This window comes from Lissotriton vulgaris, chromosome 3_1 (assembly GCF_964263255.1).
Source record: "Lissotriton vulgaris chromosome 3_1, aLisVul1.2, whole genome shotgun sequence".
Taxonomy (NCBI): domain Eukaryota; kingdom Metazoa; phylum Chordata; class Amphibia; order Caudata; family Salamandridae; genus Lissotriton; species Lissotriton vulgaris.
In genome coordinates this window covers 2,102,180,308-2,102,202,738 of record NC_141689.1, presented here as the reverse complement: position 1 = coordinate 2,102,202,738, position 22,431 = coordinate 2,102,180,308, and the positions used below count along the sequence as shown (strand labels likewise).

The 22,431-nt window shown below is 46.3% G+C and overlaps 1 protein-coding gene across 1 annotated transcript in view; it reads right to left on the bottom strand.

The window, feature by feature from the left end:
- LRRC66 (leucine rich repeat containing 66) overlaps positions 1 to 21,893 on the bottom strand; it is an 85,608-nt gene extending 63,715 nt beyond the window's left edge. Inside the window, exons 1-3 of the mRNA XM_086962655.1 lie at positions 21,789 to 21,893; positions 20,722 to 21,267; positions 277 to 446 (exon numbers count right to left, since the gene is read on the bottom strand). Of these exons, the coding sequence (XP_086818781.1) occupies positions 277 to 446; positions 20,722 to 21,262 (711 nt within the window). The 5' untranslated portion in view covers positions 21,263 to 21,267; positions 21,789 to 21,893. The remainder of the gene's footprint in view (positions 1 to 276; positions 447 to 20,721; positions 21,268 to 21,788) is intronic.
- Positions 21,894 to 22,431: the final 538 nt, after the last annotated feature.

Sequence of the window (22,431 nt, the reverse complement as noted above, 5' to 3'; positions counted from 1 at the left end):
CAGTTACTTGACCTGTCTCCTCAACATGCACCCTTGCTTTTGTACCAGAGCATAATTGTTGGTCAGGCCATTATCAGCTTTCAACTCCCTCAGCAGAGACCATTCACTGTTGTAAACCCCAATGTGAACGGCAATAACGCTTAAATTAATCATACAGTGTAAAAAGTCTATAAATATTATTCATGTTTGTGTAGTTGAACTATTAAGAGTATTACACTGTTTAAGATAATCACACTGGCGCTACCTGACCGAAAATTAATAAATTGTGGTGGTGACCTGTAATGTTTTAAGGTCCATGAAAGCATCTGGGTGCACTGTGCCAATCTTGTTGTCTTGCAAATTTATGATTGCCAGCTGCTTGCAGTTTTGAAAATCTTCCAAGCCGATCCGAGAAATCTCATTGTAAGACAGGTCAAGAATATTTAAAGATGTTAGCCTCCATAAACCTGTAAATGAAAGAAAACGTGTTTTTTTTTTTTTAAGTAAACCACAGAGCACTTATGCAAACATTGCACTGGTGACCTCCAACATTAAAAATAGAGCATATTTTGTTATATTGTTAGGTAGATTTAAACATAACATACACAAAAAGAAACCTAAAGAGTGATTGTGTGATTGCTAGCAACAGCCATTTGAGTTTTAAGCAAATTGCTTTGACAAAAACTGTGTTTTTGTAGTGTTTCCTGATTGCCGTGAAGTGGCTTGCTGTATGTTGGACAGTCAGCGCTGGTTGGTTGTGTTTTAGGTCGAGCCTACCAGACGGCGTAAACTGTCTGGTTGTAAAAGACCTATTGACAACTTTCCAGATCTGGCAATAGGGCTTAAAGCCCGCCCATGAATTAATATTAATTGCCATTATTGTAACTCTCATTTGCTTGCTTCTTAGTCGATGGCTTGCCGTGTTCATTTTGTGTCTGTTCCTCCCCTGAAGAAGAGCCTCTTTACTTGTGTCCTTCCACTGTGTTTTCCAGCTGCCTCTCGTGAGCTTCTCTCCCACTAAGTGATGTTCTCTCTCGTCTGTGTGTTTCCCTTCCCACTTTAAATTCTTTTTTTTTCCTAAATACTCCATGATGGAACGTGTTTTCCAGCTGTCTCCCTTGCCTGTTGTCCTTTCTTCCTCTGTTCCTCTTTGTTCTCTTGTCCGTGTGCTTCTATCTCACCCCGTGCTGCTCTCTCTATCTTGTGTGTGTTTCTCTCCACCCACACTTCACTCTGTGTTGGTTAATCTCTCTTGCATATGGTGTCCTTGCCGAGGTGTGCTCCCCCAGCCCTCTGTGTGTTGCTTTTCCCTTTACCCTCACACACTCTTTTGTTATCTCCCTACTCCAAGCCCAATACCTGTGGCTACTAATTCAATTAACACTTTCATGCTTAAACAAAAACGTAATTTGTTTTTTTAGCAATCCAATTCAAATCTGCTATATTGGATCGGTGAATAAACTATTCCGCAAATGGCGCCTGGGTCATTCCACTGAAATGCTCATGCATTCTAACACATGCTTGCATTAGTGCAATGACATGACCAGCATAACACCTTTTTTATTTTTCAGTTTCACGATGCTACGCAGGGTCAACACTATACAACACGGCCAATTGCAATGGGCAAAGCCAATAAGTCCCAAATGTGTGACCTATTGGCTTTGCCAATGCTTGTTTACAATAGTACAGCAGAGGGGCATAGTTGAGAGGAAAGTCATGCCTCTACTGAACCAGTAACCTTAAAGGACTCTTAAACACATTAATGACCTAGTCTAAACACTTGTTGAACAACTTTTTTTGGTCCGCCTATAAGGCTCCATTTCCCTGAAACTTTGTGTGTCTTAACCACTGGCTCCATTATTCAGTCTAACAAATCTAAAAAATGAACTATGCTAGAGCTTCTAATTCCATATTTGATTTCATTAAGTACATGTGTGGTAGTCTCAGTTGTATCCAAATGCCTGCTAATGTGTAGGTGCAACATGAAACAGAACTTTTAAATTACACTCTGAAAAGGTGGAGGGAATGGTGGTGTGGCAAAGTCTGTATATCGAAATCTCACCAAATTATAAATTGTGGTGCAAAAATTTCGAGATAAAAAAATTTATAGTCAAGATATTGATCTTGCATACCCACAAGGTAAAATATATATATATATATATATATATATATATATATATATATATATATATATATATATATATATATATATATATATATATATATATATACATTGAGTACAAAACTATTGACGATAAAAATAAAGTATGCATAAAAATATTTACTAATAAATTACCTAGGCTTAACCAAAATATCGATTACAGAAATAAAGTGTACAAATATATTAAAACATTATGTAAAAACACAATTTCCAAATAATACTAGCTAATCTTAAAATAAAAGTGTAATTCTTTTAAATATGTAACCTTATTTGTAATTAAAAAATACATTTATTATTTTAAAAGAATATTAACAAATAATACAAAACATGTCTACTACTTTCTTAACATAGTTTATTTGATCTTACACCAGAAATTACATCAAGTAGTTTTTGATAAATATACAAAATTATTAAATTATGAAACATCTTAAAGCAACTGCAGGTGAAATAAAATCATCAACAATAGAAAATTATTTAAATTTAAATATAGTAAAATGCATTCAGTATTCATTCAACCATATTTACTATTGTAAATAATGATTTATTGAATATCAAACCGTTTTCAATTCGTTCATAAATATCATAATAATAAAATTAAACCCACAACAAAACAACCACCACAACATAGCTTAAATATATAATTTATTAATTACAATCCTTCAAGCATTAAAAGAATATATCATTTGATGGGAGGGGTGAGTTATACTATTCTACCTCCAAGCCAACAAAGATTGGAGAAAATGCATTCTTACAATTAAAGGGATCAAAATTACTATTTCAATTCAAGTCTTGCACACATTGTGGAAATGGCATGAATGGGGTGGTGATGTTTTGGTTTTACTTTTCTAACTCCAGTCTACAAATATTGGGAAGGAGGTGAGAAAACTGGGGACAGTGCATAAATAAATGAAAGCAATGAGATTTTCTATTCTACCACCAATCCAACAATAATCGGAGAAAGTGCATACAGTTAAACGGGGGTATTTTCAACTCTAGCTTCAACCTCACAAACAATGGAGAAAGTACATTATTCGTGGTGAAGGTGACATTTACTATTATTATTCCAAACCAGAAAAGTGTATAATTTAGCGGAGTCCGTGTTGGTTTAAATATATTATTCCTATTTTACTGTAACAAACATTGTTTAAATCTTAGAAAAAGGTGGGGTGTGGTGTTGATCTAAAATCAATGTAATAATGTTTTTAATATTTATGATTCACAAATAATATACTTTCCTCTTATTACAAACATCCTAAATATAATGCATGACAAAATAAATGAACCACAAACCAAACTACAAAAAAGTATTATGACATATAAAGTAATGTTTACACTTAAATGTTTCAAATTTTAAAATGTAAACATATCAAATATATGTCCACCCGTTTTTATAATGTAATTCAATTAAAACCACAAAGACAAGCATAGCTGCACTCAAAACAACCTCAGAGACAGATGTAGGACCATTGTGTGGGTACAATTAGTGGGAAACCAAAATGGCGGCCTGGATCCTGGCAAACTCAGCTAAACTGAGATGCATTCAATTCATATACATGCATAGAATATACTTCACACCAGAGCGAATCTGTGGGATGGTCAGGTGCTCCTCCACAAAATACAAGAGATGACAATCTGACTAGGAGGGTTTTTCCCATGTAACCTTGGACCTTGTGGTAATCCACAGATACTTAGCTTCTATAGCCCAGATGTTAGCCACAGATTCTAGCGGAAGTAACACAGCACCCTTCCCCTAAGTTAGCAGTAGTCAGAATAACAGAAGATGAAGACTAAACTAAATATCCTTCGGGATATAGTTCACGCTATATAAAACTTTATAAATAAAATATGAGACCTCTAATTGTCCTGGGGTAAATATGCCTCTTGACCCCGCATCCTGTTACCCCGCATGTTGTTACAACGCGGTCGTTACAACGACACCGTTGTAACAACGCATACCATTGCCCCGCAATTCGTAACAACGACTTGCGGAGGTGGGCGCTGGATGTTGGAATTGTATAATTTACTATTCCAACTCCAGTCTGTGCGGACAGTAGGGAAGGTGTTGGATTTTAAATCCAACACCTTCTCCCCCTCCACAAGTTGTTGTTATGACTTGAAGGGTAATGGAATGCATTGTAACAACATGCAGGGTGATGGATGTGGAGTCAAGGTTGTTTACTTCCTGGAGAACTTAATAATAGCTAAGTGAGATATAGACAAATACTCAAGATCACTGATGGCACCACTTGTATGAGAGTAGCGTTGGGAAATGGACAGAGGTGCTATTCTGAAAAAACTGTGTATTTGGTGAAAGGATGCCCATAGAAGCATTCCAAACTATAGGATCCATGGATTACACATTCCAGCATTAACATGTGATTTTTTACATATAATATGTTATTTTACTGACTGTGCAATAATGCACTTTTTGCTACCCATACATATGTGATAAAGTGTGTGTGATGCTGTGGTTCTACAGCTCTGTTTTTATCATTGTATGACCAAGTAAAACAGATGTAAAAAACACAAAGACAACATTATTAAATAAAATAACCATAAAACAATACCCACCACACACCCCAGATAGCCATTTAACCTGTAATTTAAATTTGAAATGAAAAGAGTACATTGTCCAAAATACATGAACCCTAATATTTTTAAGACTTTATAACTTGTTAAAATGTATAAATTTACAAAAAATTAAATAGTAGAATTTTATAAAAGACAAATTAAACAATTTATGAATGAAACACTACCCCAAAATAAATTAACCCACATTTTATAACAATTGTGAACATATTTAAAATGTAAGGAAAATATATAAATACATTATTCTAAACAATGATAATAAAATAATAATACATTATTATTCATTTACTATCACCCTAACTCCCAAATGTACCTACAATCCATATAAAAGTTTAAAAGGCAAGACCCAAAAAGTAATATAAGTAAAATGCCACATATCAAAACAGTTATTTAATTAATAAACGTTAAAAAGAGACACATAAAATATACCACCCTATTTAGTAAACAATAGTTTCAATATCAATATTATTGTGACAATATTATGCACCTCGATTTTTTGGTTGTCATGATATTTTATCCATGTTATTATGGTCCAACAATATTTTGGAGTCAGTATTCGAGTACAATTCTGAGTCCAAAAAAAGGTTAATCTCATGCTGAATGTTTTGACTTAACTATTACAAGCATAAAAGGAGGATGCATAGGCTGCAGCTTTGATTGCAAGAGAGTTTCTCATCTGAAGCTTTATTGAGTGGAAATATTTTTATCTGCCACAACCTAAGTACTAGCCGATGACTTTGTATAAAAACAATGCAAACACTGCCATTGCAAAGCTTGCATCAAAACTGAAACAAGGTTCTTTAGCAGGTCCCGAATGTATGTGAAATACAAGGCCTCACCCGAAGTTGTGCAACAACAGAGAAGGAAGACTGGGTTATTGCTCTGGAGTGGCCTCTGGAATCAGTTAGTCTAGTTACCCCACTGGAATTCTTCCCGAATGCAGGAGGCTCACCACACCAAGGGGTCAGGTAAAATGCTAACCTCACTATACTCTCCTGGAAAGCTGGAGGGAGCTGTGACTGTTGCACCATTACTCACTGGATTCAAGTCAATTTTGCCTTACCATAGGTGGAAGCAATAAATACAGTTTGTTTGTTCTATGCATATTTTAAGCGGTTGCACATAAAGGCCGGGCCCGCTCTTGAAGCTCCCAAGAAATGAAATAAAACAGCCTTAGAAGATGTAGCATGAATGCTCTCTCTCTCTCTCTGATTAATGAAACTGTAAATTAAAAGCTCTTTTGTAGTGAATTCCAAAAAAAAGAATAAAACCAAGAACAATGAATGACCTAAAAAAAAAGACACTGTCTAAAAGAACACAACAGTCCAGGTTGCTAAAACCAAATGAAGCATAGCTAAATACTGTACCGCAAAGGCATGAGAGGATACCAGCTCTCATTCACAAAAAAGCAGTGACTATACACGTTGGATTCCCAAAAATCCCAAATGCTATTTACTAAAATCTATAGGAATCATAGATTTATATGGCTATACCTTAAATTCAATTATCCGTTTTTCCATCAAGGAATTATCTCTTGGTTTATGGTTAGGATGTACATGTAAATGCACATTAACTTTTCTTTTTCACTCCAAATGGAAAATATTATTCCATGTTGAGGATTATGGGCCAGATGTACGAAGCACTGGTTTCAAAATACTGTAAGCAAATTGCAACCAATATTTTTGCAGCCGGTGTGGTATTTTGAAAACCGACCTATGTACTAATAATACCAAATCATAATGGGTCGTGATTCGATCTACCTCATGAACAGGAGTGGTCCGTGCAGGTAAGAACAGTGAAGCGGTGAGGCCGGGTTGCGGGGGAATTCGATAGACGACCACAAGGATTAAATAAGTCGTTATTTTCCCTCCTCGTCGTCAGTCAAACTCCCCCGCCCCCCCCACCGGGCCACACCACCCGGCCCCACCACCCTACCACCCTTACCTGCACAGGCAGCTGCTGCTCATGAATATTAATGAGGTAGGTTGCAAATTGTGAGCTACTAAGTTTCACAGCCATCACAGGTCAAATGGCCAGCTAGGGTCAGCATACCCACATATCTGTGACTGTTTAATAATAAAAAAATAATTTCTTTTAAAGGAATACATATGTTTTAAAAAGTAACATGTTGGGGGGCGTGGCCGAGACAGCGATGTGACCAGACGCGTCTCGTGCGAGCTCCGTCGCCCCGCTGCTTCCTTGAGCTTGTTTCAGCGGAGTCCGGGGGGTTTCTGTTCCTGGGGACCCCCCATACATTGCTGACCCTGCCAGCGATCCCTTCTGGCGGCACACCACGGTTGGGCGAGTCCACGCTGTCACCGACCGGAGCCCCGGGTCCTCCGCGATCGGCCCCTGGCCGCCATCTTGCCAGGGGGTCTGCTGCCGAGACGTCCTGGCTGGCTCCTGCGGAATAGACCTGCATAGCGGTCCGAGTGAGACGTCGGAGCCCCCCTGACCCCACCTGAGGCCACACCCCACCAGCGGAACCTGCCTGCTGCCGGCAAAGACGCGCCGAGGCTGCTGGAGCCGGGCTACCCCCGGCGGGGAACACAGCGGCTGCCTGGACGCCGCGCCTACGCGAGACCCCGGCTTTGGCGGGAGCGGCAGGCCTGGACTGGAGAGACCGCCGGAGGCCCCCTGCTTGCGAGGCCTGGTTGCGGTTCCACCGATCGACGCAGGATACCCTGGTGAGCTGCAGCGCGCGGCCCCCCCCTCCCCCTGTCGTTTCCTGGAGGGGCCCGGAGATAGAGAGGCCCGGTCGCGGGTCTGCCCGCCATTTTCTCCCCCTGGCCGGCTCCCGGCGGTGACACTCCTGGAGGTGGAGAACCGGCTCCCTAGCGCAAGCAGCCCCCGCCTGCGTGCCCCCTGCTGCCCTGGACGCATCGGCGGCGGGCTGAGAAGCCGATCGGAGGCCACGTTTGGGTGAGGCCGGGCCTTGGAGGGCCCCAGCGCTGCAGGACCCAACCCCTGACCATCCCTTCCCTGAGGCCCTGCCGAGCCTAGTGGACTATTGCCTGGGCAGCCTTATATCCGGCTTGCGGGGACTCCGGGGGCCTCCGCCATCTCCTGCCACACGACCCGCCGCCCCTGACCCTAGGCCTCCTATTGCTGGGACACTCGAGGGGGACCCTCTTGGACACTCTCCGGCCACGACTGCGGGGCCGCCTGGGCACCGTGCTGGGAGAAGGCCCTGCTCCAGGCGGGATCGGGTGGTCGCATCCCGCCACAAGCTATCGGGGGCCTTCCGCCTGTAGGCCCCGAGCCCTGATCACCGTGGGACATCTGTCGACAACGGTTCCCTGGCAACCCCCCTGCCTGCACGCTGCCTTGCCTCCCCGGCTGAGCCGTCTCCCCCCGCTCCAGCAGCCCTCCTGCACCCTGGCCTCCTACTGTTCGAGCGTGGCTCGCACGCTGTCAACGACCTGACCCTGCTTCGAGCTTGTGGAGCCCACACCTCACACCGCCATCTTCTGCCACGTGGTCTTGACCCCTGAACGTGGGACTTGGGCTACTCGATCACTGGGACGCCAGCGCGGCCTCCTTCGGACTCTCCCCCGCCACGGACCAGGGGCTACACGCATCAGCTGGCCCTGCCCTCCACTGTCCCTTGACACCCTAAGTGGATCATGACCCGCGGCAAGGGGAACAAGCCGGACCCCCCGCCAACGACGACAAGAGGAACATCAGTGGCTTCCATGTGGGGCAAGACGGGCTCGCCGTCATCTTCCGGGGGCCCCCCATCGTCAGGGGGAAAGCCCCCGCCGCCGGCCGACTCTCCACCGGTGACTCAGGCCTTCATGTCCTCCTTCATGGCCGATTTAAAGTCTGAAATTGGGTCCCTCAGGACAGAGGTCCACACATGCGTCAAAGAACTCCGCAAGGAGGTCACCGACCTCGGTGACCGGGTTGACGGCCTGGAAAAGACGGTTGATTCCCGCACCGAGGACCTAGAGCAGATCTGGCAGAGAGTGAGGAGCAACATATCCAGCTCCAGATCAAGCAGGAGGACCTGGAAAACAGAGGACGCCGCAACAACCTCCGCATACGGGGTGTGCCACTTGGAGAAGAGGGGACTGATACCATGGCCTATGTGGCCCTGCTCCTACACGCGGTGTGGGGCGAGGAAGACGCCCCCCCACCGCGCCTCGATCGCGCTCACCGAGTCTTTGGAGCGGGAGGTAAGGCGGGCCTCCTACCCGACATTGTCACCAGACTCCACTACTTCACGGAGAAGGAGGCCATACTGAAGGCAGCCAGAGACAACCCGGACCTGCGGTACGAAGGCCACAAGATCCAGATCTTCCAGGACCTGGCCCCTACCACGCTCCACCGAAGGAAGGTCTTCCGCCCGATCACGGAGCGGCTCCGGACCCTCAACATCTCCTACCAGTGGGGGCACCCCTTCGCTCTCATCTTTAAATGGGAGGGCAAGCGCAGGGCACTCAGGTCCTATCGAGAAGCGGCACAACTGCTTGACATGCCGGAGTCCCCGGACCACAGCCCAACTCGCCCACATCATCCGGAGAAGGCCCCTCCGCGCCCACACTGGTCCACTGTGCGCAAACGTCGACGGTCCCCCCCAGTGGACGCCCTCTCTACCTCGCAGACCAAGCAAGACATCATCGCTCACATCCGCTCCCTCGAGGGCGACCGCGAGGAGCAGGCCTCCCAGCTTCTCGCCTCTGGCACTGAGGGTGGGGACCGTTCTTCGACTCCAGAAGGCCACTGATCGTCACTACTGAGCCTCACGCTGCCCTGAGCTTGCACTCGCCCACTGGGCACATGGATTTTTCTTCCCACGCCACAATGGCCTGTCCCTACTGTTCTTGGGGGGGGGCTCCCCCTCTCTCAGGCGGGCCACCTCCGTGGCTTCCCCCCCCCCCCTATGGGGGTCGGAAGGATTGGACGGTGACCTTCGCCTCTTCCAGGCCATGCACCGCGTCACTGAGCTTCAACGCCCTATCGGCGCCTGGACGGACCACGAGGACCCCACGGCTCGACTCACCCCCGGACTACCACGCGGCAGCGGGGTGGACGAGCTGCGAGACGACTACATCTACCTTCACTCCTCAGATCTTTGCTCCCTCCCCTTGTCCCTTAGGAAGTGACATTCCTGAGTTCATCCGAACCCTCGGGTAGAGGATGTCCGGTACCTGGGACAATGTACTCTGGCCCTGTTGGCCTGTTCTGGTTGTGTTTCTTCTCTATGCCCTTTACTTTCCTCCTCCTTCCTTCCCACTTTACTCTCGCGCTGCCCTTTCTCCCCGACCTTTCCTCGCACTAGTGGAGGGGTGTCATGGTGGGACCTGCGGGGGTTAACACGCTGGGGGTGGGGTGAGGCTGCCACTGCCCTGTCGGCGAGAGGGGTTGCTTCCCTGGTACTAGCGCGGCGCCGCTCCCCCTTACTGCGATGACAGCGAACATCCCCGCGCCCTTGAAGGTCCTCTCCCTCAACGTTAAAGGGCTCAACTCACCCAACAAGCGGAACCAGGTCTGGCGCTATCTCCTGCATCACTCCCCTGACATTATCCTTCTCCAGGAGACACACCTTCTAAAGGGGGACACCAAGCGCATGGCGCACCCTAGATACCCCACACAATTTTGGGCCTCCTCTGACACCAAGACGGCAGGGGTGGCAATACTTTGCAGGGCTGGCTTTAGGCGTGGGCCCACGAAACCCTTCAAGAGTGCTGACGGGCGCTTCCTCCGAGCCACGGTACAGATGGGTCGTACTCAGTTCACCTTGGGATGTGTGTATGCGCCCAACCAGTCGCAGGACAAATACCTCCAGACCCTCCTGCGGGATCAGATCTCACCAGGCGACCCTAATGTGATCTTGGGCGGGGACTTTAATCTAGTGTGGGACCCCGAGATGGACCGCGCGGGGGCCTCTTTTAATGGCACGGGGGCCATGTCCTCCACCCTTAGATCGCAACTCACAGACCTGGGGCTCGTGGACGGGTGGCGCTACCACAACCCGGGGTCCCGGGACTACTCATTCCATTCACACTCCCATAGGACGTACTCCCGTATTGACTATCTCTTCCTCTCCCTTGAATTGGCCCGAGACTCCTTGGCTGCCGCTATATCCGACATTTCCTTATCGGACCACGCCCATGTGGAACTTTTGTTACAGGATCCCCTGGCCCATGCCACTCGCGAGCGGAAATGGGTGCTCCCACCGAGTGTCCTTCGGGACCCGGAGGATGTTGCCACTATCCGTGACGCCATAGACTCGTACTTCGCTCTTAATGACACCCCTGACATGCCCTTCCATACGGTCTGGGATGCCTTCAAGGCCACCATTAGGGGCCACATTACCTCCCTGGTGGTGGCGCGGAGGAGGGCAGCGGTTAAGCTGGAAACCGACCTGGCCACTGAGCTCAAGCAAGCGGAGGCCCGGGACCGGGACTCCCCCTCACAGGCGTCTAGGAGAACCCTCGCCAACCTCAGGGGGCAACTCCGCACTCTGCGCACCAACAAGGCAGAACACTCCCTATTGGCGCTTAAACAACGCTACTACGAGGGTGGGGACAAAGTTGGCCGCCTGCTGGCTGGCAAGTTGCGAGCGCGTGCAGCCAGGGCCCATATCGCCAACGTCAAGCGGCAGGATGGCACCTGCGCCTCTTCTGAGAAAGCCAAACAGGACGCCTTTGTCGCCTACTACTCCTCCCTGTATGCCGAGGAGCCTACCTCTGCGGAGGCGCGGGAGGCCGTACTTGCTGATTTTGAGGGGTCTCCGCTCTCCCCGGCGTGTGCAGCCACACTAGAGGGTCCCCTGCAAGAGGAGGAGATAACAGAGGCTGTCAAGGACCTCCCCATTGGGAAAACTCCGGGTCCGGACGGCCTGCCGTTGACCTTCTACCCCCTCTTTTTGACTCAACTCCGCCCGCACCTGCTGCGGCTATATGGCTCTTTCTCGGACACCACTGGCCCGTCTCCCGACATGGGCCTGGCGGAAATTGCCCTGATCCCCAAGCCTGGGAAGGACCCTGCCCTATGCGCCTCCTACCGCCCCATTGCCCTCTTGAATACTGATCTTAAGATCTACACCAAGATCCTGGCTAAACGACTTGACCCGTACATGCCGGGACTAGTAAACCCGGACCAGGTGGGTTTTATCCGGGACCGTCAGGGGGCCGACAACGTGCGCAGGCTGGCGCATCTAGTGGGGAAGGTACAGCATTGGGACATACCGGCCTGCCTCCTCTCGCTGGACGCAGAAAAGGCTTTCGACCGGGTCGACTGGGCCTTTTTGCGGGCGGTCCTCCAAAAACTAGGTCTTGGCCCTATCATGATCTCTACATGCATGGCCCCGTATATCGGACCACAGGCCAGAATTCGGGTCAACGGCCAACTGACGTCGCCGCTTTCGATTCACAGGGGCACGAGACAGGGATGCCCGCTCTCGCCGCTCCTGTTCGCCCTAGCGGTGGAACCTCTGGCAGAACTGATTAGGCGTGCCCCTGAAGTAGTGAAGTAGTGTGGCTCACTGGTTAGAGGCGGCAGACCCGAGAGCAGAGGACGGCCCGGGACCAGGGTTCGATTCCCGGCGCGGCAGGTTTCTGGACCAGGGTCAGCGGACTCGATAATTCTCTCGCCTCGGTGCCCACTCTGATCAGCGATCACACTCGGCAACTCTAGGCATTAGCTTGCCTCATCTTCACTAATGGCCCCACCAGACCGCCGGGGATGCCTGGTCTCACCCTGGAGATACCCATTAAGGGACCATCTCTCAGGGAAGCCAGGAAGGGTTTCGCAGCGGTCGAAGCGCCTTGGGACCCTACGGGTAAGTAGTGCGCTATATAAATTCCTATACATTTACATTTACATTTACCTGACATCCATGGAATCCCCCACGGGGGACGCGCCAACAAAGTGGCGCTGTTTGCGGATGATCTGATTCTCACTCTTACACGCCCCCGGGACTCCCTTCCGGCGGTGCATGAAGCCCTCTCCCTATTTGAACAGGCGTCTGGCCTTAAGATCAACCACACCAAATCTTGGGCGCTTAACCTCACCATCCCTGCAGAGGAGGTCACCTTCCTGAAAGGGGTAACACCCTACCGCTGGGCGGAGGGCCACATCAAATACCTGGGCCTGGACCTAACGCCCCACCTAGACTCGTGGTCCACACGAAACTGGGCCTCTTGCCGCAAGGAAGTCCTGACGGACCTGCGAAAATGGAAACCCTTGATGATTTCCTGGCTAGGGCGTCTCAACGCGGTCAAAATGTCGGTCCTCCCCCGTATTCTATAGGTCTTCCAATGTCTACCCACCCCGATCCCGCTCCACTGCATAAGGAGTCTCCAACGCGAGCTCACGTCCTTCATTTGGGGTGGCAAGCGACCCCGGTTCTCGCAGAAAGTCCTAATGGAACCAAGGGACAGGGGCGGCCTCGCCTGCCCGAATCTTCTTCACTACTACTGGGCGGCGCATCTTCGGTTCGTAATAGAATGGGGTGCACGCGAGAGCGATAAGCATTGGTTCCACATGGACCGGGTGGTCACGGGGCGCACCATCTGGGACCTGCCTTGGCTGCCGCGCGTGGCGTGTTCCAGGAGTGCATACATGGCGATCCCAACTAGGACAGTTCTTGACGTTTGGGACAGAGTGGCAGTGTCCAAGGGCCTAACCACGTTTCCCTCTCCGCACACCCCCATCGCCGGCAACCCGCACTTCCCCCCTGCGGCTCGGACCCGTGCTTTCGAGACCTGGACACAGGGGGACTGCAGAGTTGTAGGAGACCTCTTCCTCGGAGGGGCGCCTAAATCCTGGCCGGACTGCAGGGAAGACTTCGACTGCCAGCCTACAGTATGCACAACTGCGCCATTGGACTATGGGAGACGATATGTATCGGGCGGCCACCAGGGCGTATACACCATTCGAGAACTGGCCCGCTCCCTCGGGGGGCTAAAAAGACTTATCTCTCAGATCTATAACATCTTGCAACACCCCACCGCACCACCTGCGCATCCCTACCAGAGACAATGGCAGTCGGCGATCAGCGCTGAAATCACGCCTTCTCAATGGGCCCGACTATGGACTGACATCCCTAAAACCTACCGTAGCATCCCGCACTGGTACTATACCCCCCTGAGACTCAGCAAAATGTTCCCTGCTTCCTCACCGCTATGCTGGAGGTGTGCCACTGCGACTGGCGACTTTGTACACATCTGGTGGTCGTGCCCTACCCTAGCTGTCTTCTGGAAGGAGGTCCTCAGTCACATCAAGAGGGTGTTGGGTTTCCCTCTGCCTGAAGAGGTTTGCACGCTCCTGCTGGGTGTTCGCCCCCCTGCGCTTAGGGCCCTCACGCGCAGCGACTGGATTCTTACCCTTCACATGTTAGGCGCTGCTAAACAACTCATTGCCCTGTACTGGAAGCGGACTGAGGCGCCGCCGATCGCCTCCTGGTTTGTACGCCTCTGGCAGGTCCTGACTATGGAGTTGCTCACAGCGCGGATACAGATGCGAGGCGTGCGCTTCAAGGCAGTATGGGAACCCCTCGTGCGCCATCTGTGCTCCGTCAGCTACGCCCGCCACATGCCCCCCAGGCTTTGCGCTCTGCAGCTATTCGAGGACGCCCTTATCCCTGCTGACCCAAACAGACTAGACCCTTAGCTGCTCCCCCCAGCGCAGACACTGACGCACCCCAGCACCCCGCTCCCCCAGCTTGCGCTTTTTAGCCCCCGACCGGCGACTGCAGTTCCCCCCCCCTAGCCACTCCCCACCTCGCTATCGCTCACTCTCTTTCCGACTTTTTCTTCCTTCCTACTTGCCATCCTGGCTTCCGCCCCACTATGGGGCAGTTTGGGCCCCGTTGGGCCTTTGGAAAATGTGACACTACGGCTCTTACTCTCTTGCGCACCTCCCCCTGCACAGCGATACTGCACCAGCACACGACCGCCTCTTGCTATTACTACCCCTAAGCCACGCGGCCGGCCCCTCCGGGGGGTTGGAGGCAGGGCGCTGTGTTAATACTTCATTCCCCCCCTGGTTTCCTACGCCCACCAGCTCTACTTTGCGCGGCCGGCCCCAACACGGGGTTGTAGGCTTATCGCTGTGTTCACAATAAAAACAGATTTGAACAAAAAAAAAAAAAAAGTAACATGTTTTAAGATTAGGCAATGGTCGGCAAGACAACTGCCTACTCTTATAAAATGATTTTGTCAACATTCCCAAAGCAGAAAGGGTCCCCAAGGGCTCCCTTCACATTTACAAATGAGTTACAACTACATTTGTGTAGTCAGAAAAATGTTAATGTTTTTGCGACCGAATTTCAGTCACAAAACATTAGCACAAACCATTCCAAATTGGTATTTGGAAGGGAATCCCTAAACACGCTCCTTCATATTTTTTATGTGAATGAAAATCCACACCTATCAGTTGTACATGAATTGATTTATTTGCTTTTGTTTAAATAGCCATCATCTCATACAAGTCAGTGGATTTCATCATGAAACTCAACATTGTAGATAAAGTAGTGGGAGAGGCCTGAGACTTTACACAATTTCAATGTTTTCTAAATCTCACCTCATTTGAAAGGATACAAATTGATTATGGGAAACTTATGGTACCTTTAAATTAAACCACATCATTGCCCTATGACCATTTAATTAGACAAGAAACAATATCAAGTTCAAGAGCAGCAGCCATCTTCATATTTCCACTAATCATTTATTTGCATGGTTTTCCTGGCAAATCAACTAAAAATATAATGAGTTTTAATGTATTTCACTAACAAAATATCCAAAATCTCTTTTTTCCAGATCATCTTCACCTGCAGACTATGCACTAATACTGTATTTCTTAGACTTTCTAAATGCGATTCTTGTAGGACTTCTACCCTCTTCTCTCAAACTTCTTAAAGCCACTCTCCATTCTACAGCTGGACTTCCATCATCGAGTAGGAATTTTGACCACTTCTCCTGCGTGGTCACTAACTTACAATGCCTTTTAACTAAGGCTAGAAACCGGGCTGTATATACTACAAAGCATTGAATTGGAACACACCATCCTATCTGTCCCGCCTCCTCGTGCAATCTGGAGGTATAACAGGGCTGAGACCCAAATACATCTTTCTCTTGGAAAGCTTGAGATTTAGGACATCACATGTCCTATACCAGTCACTCTCTCAGGAGCATCACTCTCTTCTGGAACCTGAGAACGAAATGCTCAATCAACCAATTAGTATTTGTTAAGCGCAACTACTCACCTGCGCGGGTCTCGGGGTTTTAACTATTATAGTTCTGGCAGCACCTGTGAAAACCCATCTTTTCAGACTTCATCTAGCGCCACCTTCTGGTTTTGATGTTTCCTAGGATTTGAGCCATCAGTTCTCCAGGAGTGTTACACTAAAGTCTTCTGTCTCCGTGCTTGGTTCATCTGCTTCTTGCTCTATAAATTATTTACCTTCCACCACCTCCAAATCTATCTAACCAGTTAATGTGTTCCGCCCATTGTATGCTAATATATAAAATAATTCTGCTACGAATTGCCATTGATTGTTACCTATACATAAGTAGCATGTTCTCTGTCTGTGGATAACCTTTCACATCCTCTTTCAACATTCATTATTGGCAAGATTATTGTGATCAACATTCAGTGTCTATAATAATATTGTACAAGTTTCTGAAATCTGCACTAGCTGAGTGTTAAATAAAACTGTTAAAAATCAAGGTATCATTAGTCAATACTTAATTAAGTGGATAAAGGACTAGATTGTAAAATATGATTGTTGGAAGACAGGAAACCAAAGTGTGTTCAGATTTTTTTCAGTTTACTTATGCAGGAAGCCTGCACCATCTGTAGACGTCTAATGGATAGCCATCCAAATCAGTTAGATAATGATTTGTGTCTGCTTTGCAAATGTCCATGAACAAATTGAGTACCTCTGTGCATCACATGAATAAATGACTGATACACCACGGGTAGAAATTTCCGGAATAAAAGAAAAAACTCAAAAAAGCTGGTGTAGTAGACTTAAAAACAGTATACCGACGGCAATTGTTTAGAAATATATGATGACCTCTAGAAAAGTATGGCAACAAGCAAATAATTGTGATGCCAGATTTGAAAAGATAGTTATGTTGTTACATATACACAATGATTACAATTATTTATATTCTTTCACTGCATCAAGATAGGTGCTGTATGTCTCATAACCATGCACGATAAGCTGTATAGATTTGCAAATTAAAAGTTTCATAATAGTTTGAAAGCTATCATAAACACCAGATCTGAATAGACTTAAGCTACATTTGATTAAATTAGATTTAGATTTCTTGTCCACTTTTCTGTCTCCTATACACTACCATATAAATCAGTTTGGTAATATTCCAAACATTAATAATGGGTTCATATTCAAAGCTTTCAGAAAAGTGATGCATCTAAGCCTGACAACTATAGACGGATTCCTTTTACATAAGTGAAAATCATCTGCAAAACGTCAACACAAACTATAGTCACCTGGGTGGAGGATTACCAAATGTTATTGTTAAACCAATAAAACTTTAGAAATTAGACAAGTACAAAAGATAAGGTTCATTAACCGTAGCTATGACGGTCTATGAATATGTTGACATTTAAAGGCACTTCTTAAGGCCTTCTTTCTGTTGTGGGGTCGAGGGAGACCCGATAAAATTAAAAAGACCATATTCCTGCAGCTTTGGGTGCGTTCCTTCTTCCTTGCTGAAGGTGTATTGTATATATATATATATCCTCGAAAAACTCCTTGCATCCAGACACGAAAAACCAGGAGACAGACCACAGGACCAGATATTAAGTTTCTTCTTTTATTTGCTCAAGTTGTGCGAGAGTGCATAACGCGTTTCGGGCTCCCAGAGCCCTTGTTCACATGCAATTTTTGTTTTGTACATTTTCTATTTTTATAGTGTACTTAACACCCAAACTTTACCACCTCCTCCATGTGTCACATGATCATGGAAATAAAAGACACATTCAAGATGTAACTAAAGTGTCTATATGTCCGTATAAATACATTTGCATAAGAAATAGAATCACTTGAATAAACAAGATTTCATCTGCAGTCTCTGGATAAATCCATCAAATATTTGTATCTAGAGGGGGACAAGAAAAAGGGGAGGGGAGTATGGTAAAAAAGTTTCCATCTTTAAATAGTTAGAATTTATAGATTGTTCAATGAGATCAAAATGATGGATGGGTAAGATCTTGAAGTGCTATTTTAAAGTGCAAACAGTGCATGTCCTAAAAGTGCAAAAGATTAATTATGACCTATGTTTTGTCTACAGGAAGAGAAAGTGAGATGTGCATGAAAAACCAACTTGTAAACAAATTTGCCTTATCTCAATATTTTCAACAATTGGGTTAAAATCACATTTTGCTTCAATTAAAATTCATGATAAAAGCATTTGATAATCCAAGCAAGTATAATCATAAATAGATAACTCTTATTAAAACACCCTGTGTGTAAACATTGTGTAGAAAATCAAAATAAATACAAGTAATATGTTACATATATTTACAAAATAGCGAATGATTCAAGAGGATTCATTAGTTTCCGCCTAACAGGGAACCTGACTAGACGGAACGGAAATTTGAAGAAATGTTTAAGAAAATCGTTTTTATATGTACAAACAGATAAAGCATACTCCAGGCACCAGGGAACCTGACTGCCTGAGAGAGAAAAATCATCCAGACTTGTTTGATAACAAATAGACCACTTGTAGATAATTCCAGAATAGAGTATTGAGGGATATTAGAGAAAGGTATGTATATATATATATATATATATATATATATATATATATATATATATTTGACAAGCCTAATATGGGACAACAATGGTTGAAATTGCATTACTGGGCTGAAAATAGATGGTCCGTAATCCTTGACGTCTCTTTTCTCCAATCTGGTGGAATTCACATTTCACTACCCACATATATTGGAGGTGATTTGAATACTCTACTTGACAATGGACTGGAGAGTACAAAGTGCCTTAATCTGAATTTCTCTAAAGTATTGTAGTCATTAAAAAACGTAATCCAAGATTTTGGACTTTTTGATATTTATAGAATGCAATTTCAAAAACAACAAGATGATGTGTGGAATGCTTGAATTCATCTCAGTCAATGAAAATTGCTCAGGCTGCATCCCAATCCATTGTCTTTTGCCCACCGTGCCACCTCAGTTTAGATAGTCATATACAAATCAGTCTCGACCCAGCTCCTCATGGGATCAATCCAGCCCGAACTGCCAGGCTAGTTCCTCCCTGACCCGGAAAACAAGCAAGCCAGGGCAAGTCTCACCCTTATTAGGGCTCTTCAGCCAGATATAGCTTGGTTACAGTGGCACAATAGGCCTAGGACCCACGTCTTGTGACTGATATCATCTAGGACGATGGTGTTTGTGCAGTGGCTTTTCTCTGCTATGAATGTTATCAGTTCTTCAACAAATAGAAGTGTCTCCCCTGGCGAATGATACATGATCTGGAAGATTGTGGAAGTTGCTTTGGATATTCTCACTTCAACCAACAGATTTAGGAACATTACGGGCTGGTCAGAAGTCAAGCATTTCAACTTCATGGAGGACCACCCACCACTAATCTTTTCTATCTTGTCCAAGTGAAAAATACCATAGTTCGGATGGATGAGGAGATCTTGAACTAGTTGGATAAACCTGTTCTCCAAATTTCAGTCAGGGATAGTATGTCAAGATATTTAAAAACAATCAGATCTGCAATTTCAAGACTATCGGGGTCATTATGATGGTGGAAAGACCGCCATCGTCGGGCCGGCGGTGGCGGTCCTTCTGCCATCACCAAGTGTATTACCCACTGCCAAATTAGGATGGCGGTCGGTACCGCATCGGACGCAAAGTCCGTCCGCCGCTTCACTGACAAAGGCAATTGCACCGATTGCCTGGCGGATGGTGCAGGGCCCCTAAAATGGTGGCAGTGCCTAGCAGTCACCATCCACCAAATTAGGATGTAGGTATAGGAAAGGCCTTTCCATGGTGGCATCGCCACCATGGAAAGGCTGGCGGGGATTGGGTTTGGGGGCCTGATGCAGGCCCCCCTTGTTTGGAGGGAGTGTTGCTGCACTGGGGGATACCCATGGCACCCCCCTGCATTTCCAGGCAGCAAGTGGCAGGCACCATGTACAGCCTCTCACGCAGTGCAGGGAAATGCAGTGCAAGCACTTTTCACATTGCGTACAGTGCTGCAGCCAGCAGCACCGCCCGCAAAGTTAAAATCCCTGGATGCGCCAGCCAGTATGGCGGACGCATCCTAATGGCAGGGATGTATGACGTTGCAATGCATGCTTTTACCACGCATGCCTTTACAATGCGGTTTTTACAACGCATTCCTTTACAACGCATAGTGCTTTGGGGCGCTGGATAGTGAATAGTTTAATTTACTATTCCAACTCCAGTCCCCGTGGATAGTAGGGAAGGTGTTGAATAGTACATTAAACCTGTTCCCTATCCTAGAGCACCCCCCAGCGCAATGCGTTGTAATGGTTTGCGTTGTAAAAGTTGTTTACCTAATGGCATAGGTGAGACCGCCACATGTCTGGAGGGCGGTCCCAAACTCCACGACGATGGCGGGCAGACCTAGTCCGTCCGCCATCGTAATCAGTCCCTAGATTTGGCAGCAGACCTGTGGAGTACACATCTGAGAAAGCATATTTAAGTCTTGGAGATTGTGCGGATCAGAACGTGCATGGGGTTAATTGCGTTATTATTTGGACTGGGAATTTTTTGGGAGTCTGAGGAAAAGTACGAAAGGATCATCACGTTCTTGACTTCTTTTTTTGCTAACACTGATGCTCTTCTGAGATGAAATGCTTTCCTACTACAAGGGTGACTTTACATTGTGGGTTAATAGGGCAGTGGGAAGATTAGAGAGTCAGTGCACTGACTGCAATCTACATACTAATTGAAAAACATTTTCAACTCATTTTTTTTCGCCGCCCAAAAAAAACAATGTAGAGAAATTAGGTTGTACTCACCTTTTGGAATGAAGGCAAGCTTGTTTTTCTTAATCAGCAGAACGTTTAAGGAGCAGAGGCCTGTAGATTTAGAGATGTTCCTTGACCTTTTAAAATGCAACTTTATATTTTCTCGTGTTGTCATTGAAATGTATCGAAGGTTGTTTTCATCTAGATTTGAAGGTTCCAAAGTTGTCACATGCCTACAGGTCTTGAAAATAACTGCCGAAATGATGTTGTCGCTGAGATCCAGGTGTTTTAAGCTCCAGTTCCATTTCCCTCTTTTCAGAGTCGGGGAAGATAAGGCTCCAATAGAGTTGTGGCTTAGATCGACTGTCGTGATCGCCGGTGGTATTTGTGTTGGGAAAGTCGTCATCCCAACAGATGAACAGTTCATGAGCCGCCCAAGGCACGTGCACCCAGGCTGACAGAAAATGTCTCCCACCGGCAGCATCACTGCCCCCCCTGACGTGTCGCCCGCCGGCAGCATCGCTTCTTCCCCTGAACATCCAGCCACACGGAGCACCACGTAGACCAAGGCGGCAAACAATAGGCGGAACATGCTGTCTGCAACAAAACATTCATATTACGTCAATAAGCAAAACTTGACGTAAATAATGCACGTGTTTTTTTACTTCAGATGTTATTGCGTGGCAAACGTGTAGCCATCAGCACAACATGCCTGTTACATAACATATTTTAAAGCAGCGGAATCCATCCATATATTAGCGCATTGCCTTAGCTGTAAAATCATCCGCTAAAGCATAATTTGAGATCAAAACCTAGATTTTGCGAGATAATTTGAAACGTGAGTTCGTTACTCGTCATATTAATACATTTTTTAAGTTTCAAAAGAGAATTTATTGAAAAATAGGATTGCAATAGAAAACATAAAAAGGGGAAAACATAGAAAGCAATCATCATATAAAATGCCTGATAAGCATAGAACAAGCAAAACTTCTATCTAAAATACCATACAATAAGGAGAGAAGAAAACAGGTATTAACTACAAAATAGCAACAGTGCGTAAACTATATCATGGAGGCTTAGGAACTTCTTTATCGTCATATTAACTAATAACGACTTACATTTAGTTAGAAGTAAAACTTTTTCCGTGTCGAGAAGTGTCTTGCATCGCTTCCAAGTGCTTGGCTGCTAATGCGGGAGAAAGTCCAGGCGCCTGGAACCACAACTTCCGCTATTGTTTACAATTATTACTGATCAAAGTCTACGTGTAACATGCCTTCCATACCCACAGCTGATAAAAGAGAAGCTGCTTTCAGTATTACAACGTATTGCGCGTTTACAACTTTGGGAATTCAACGTGTGAGAAAAACGTAGTTAGTTGGAGAACCTTACCTTTCAAAACCACTGTACAAAATACAAATATGGGTCTCCCACACTGGTTTCATTTTTGTGACGCTTTTCCGAATGTCACTTTAATATTACAGTATTGTAAAACGGGTGAACGCTTTAATGTTTTAGTGTAACTTCTTTCTGACGTGTTCTTCTTGCTCGGCTTGCCTGGCACCAGAGGCACAACACGTTGCAAACAAGTTCGCTCAGCCGAAGCGGTGTCCGTGTTTTTTGTTACTGGTGAAAGCCAGGGCTTTAAGTGGGCCGGGTCTCAAGGGGTCTGAGCACCGGGAGTTTTTAAAAGAGGCCTCGAAACGGGTCTCTATCGGGCTCTGTTATGAGCCCTGGCACAGGCGGTCCGTTTTTTTTCCAGAC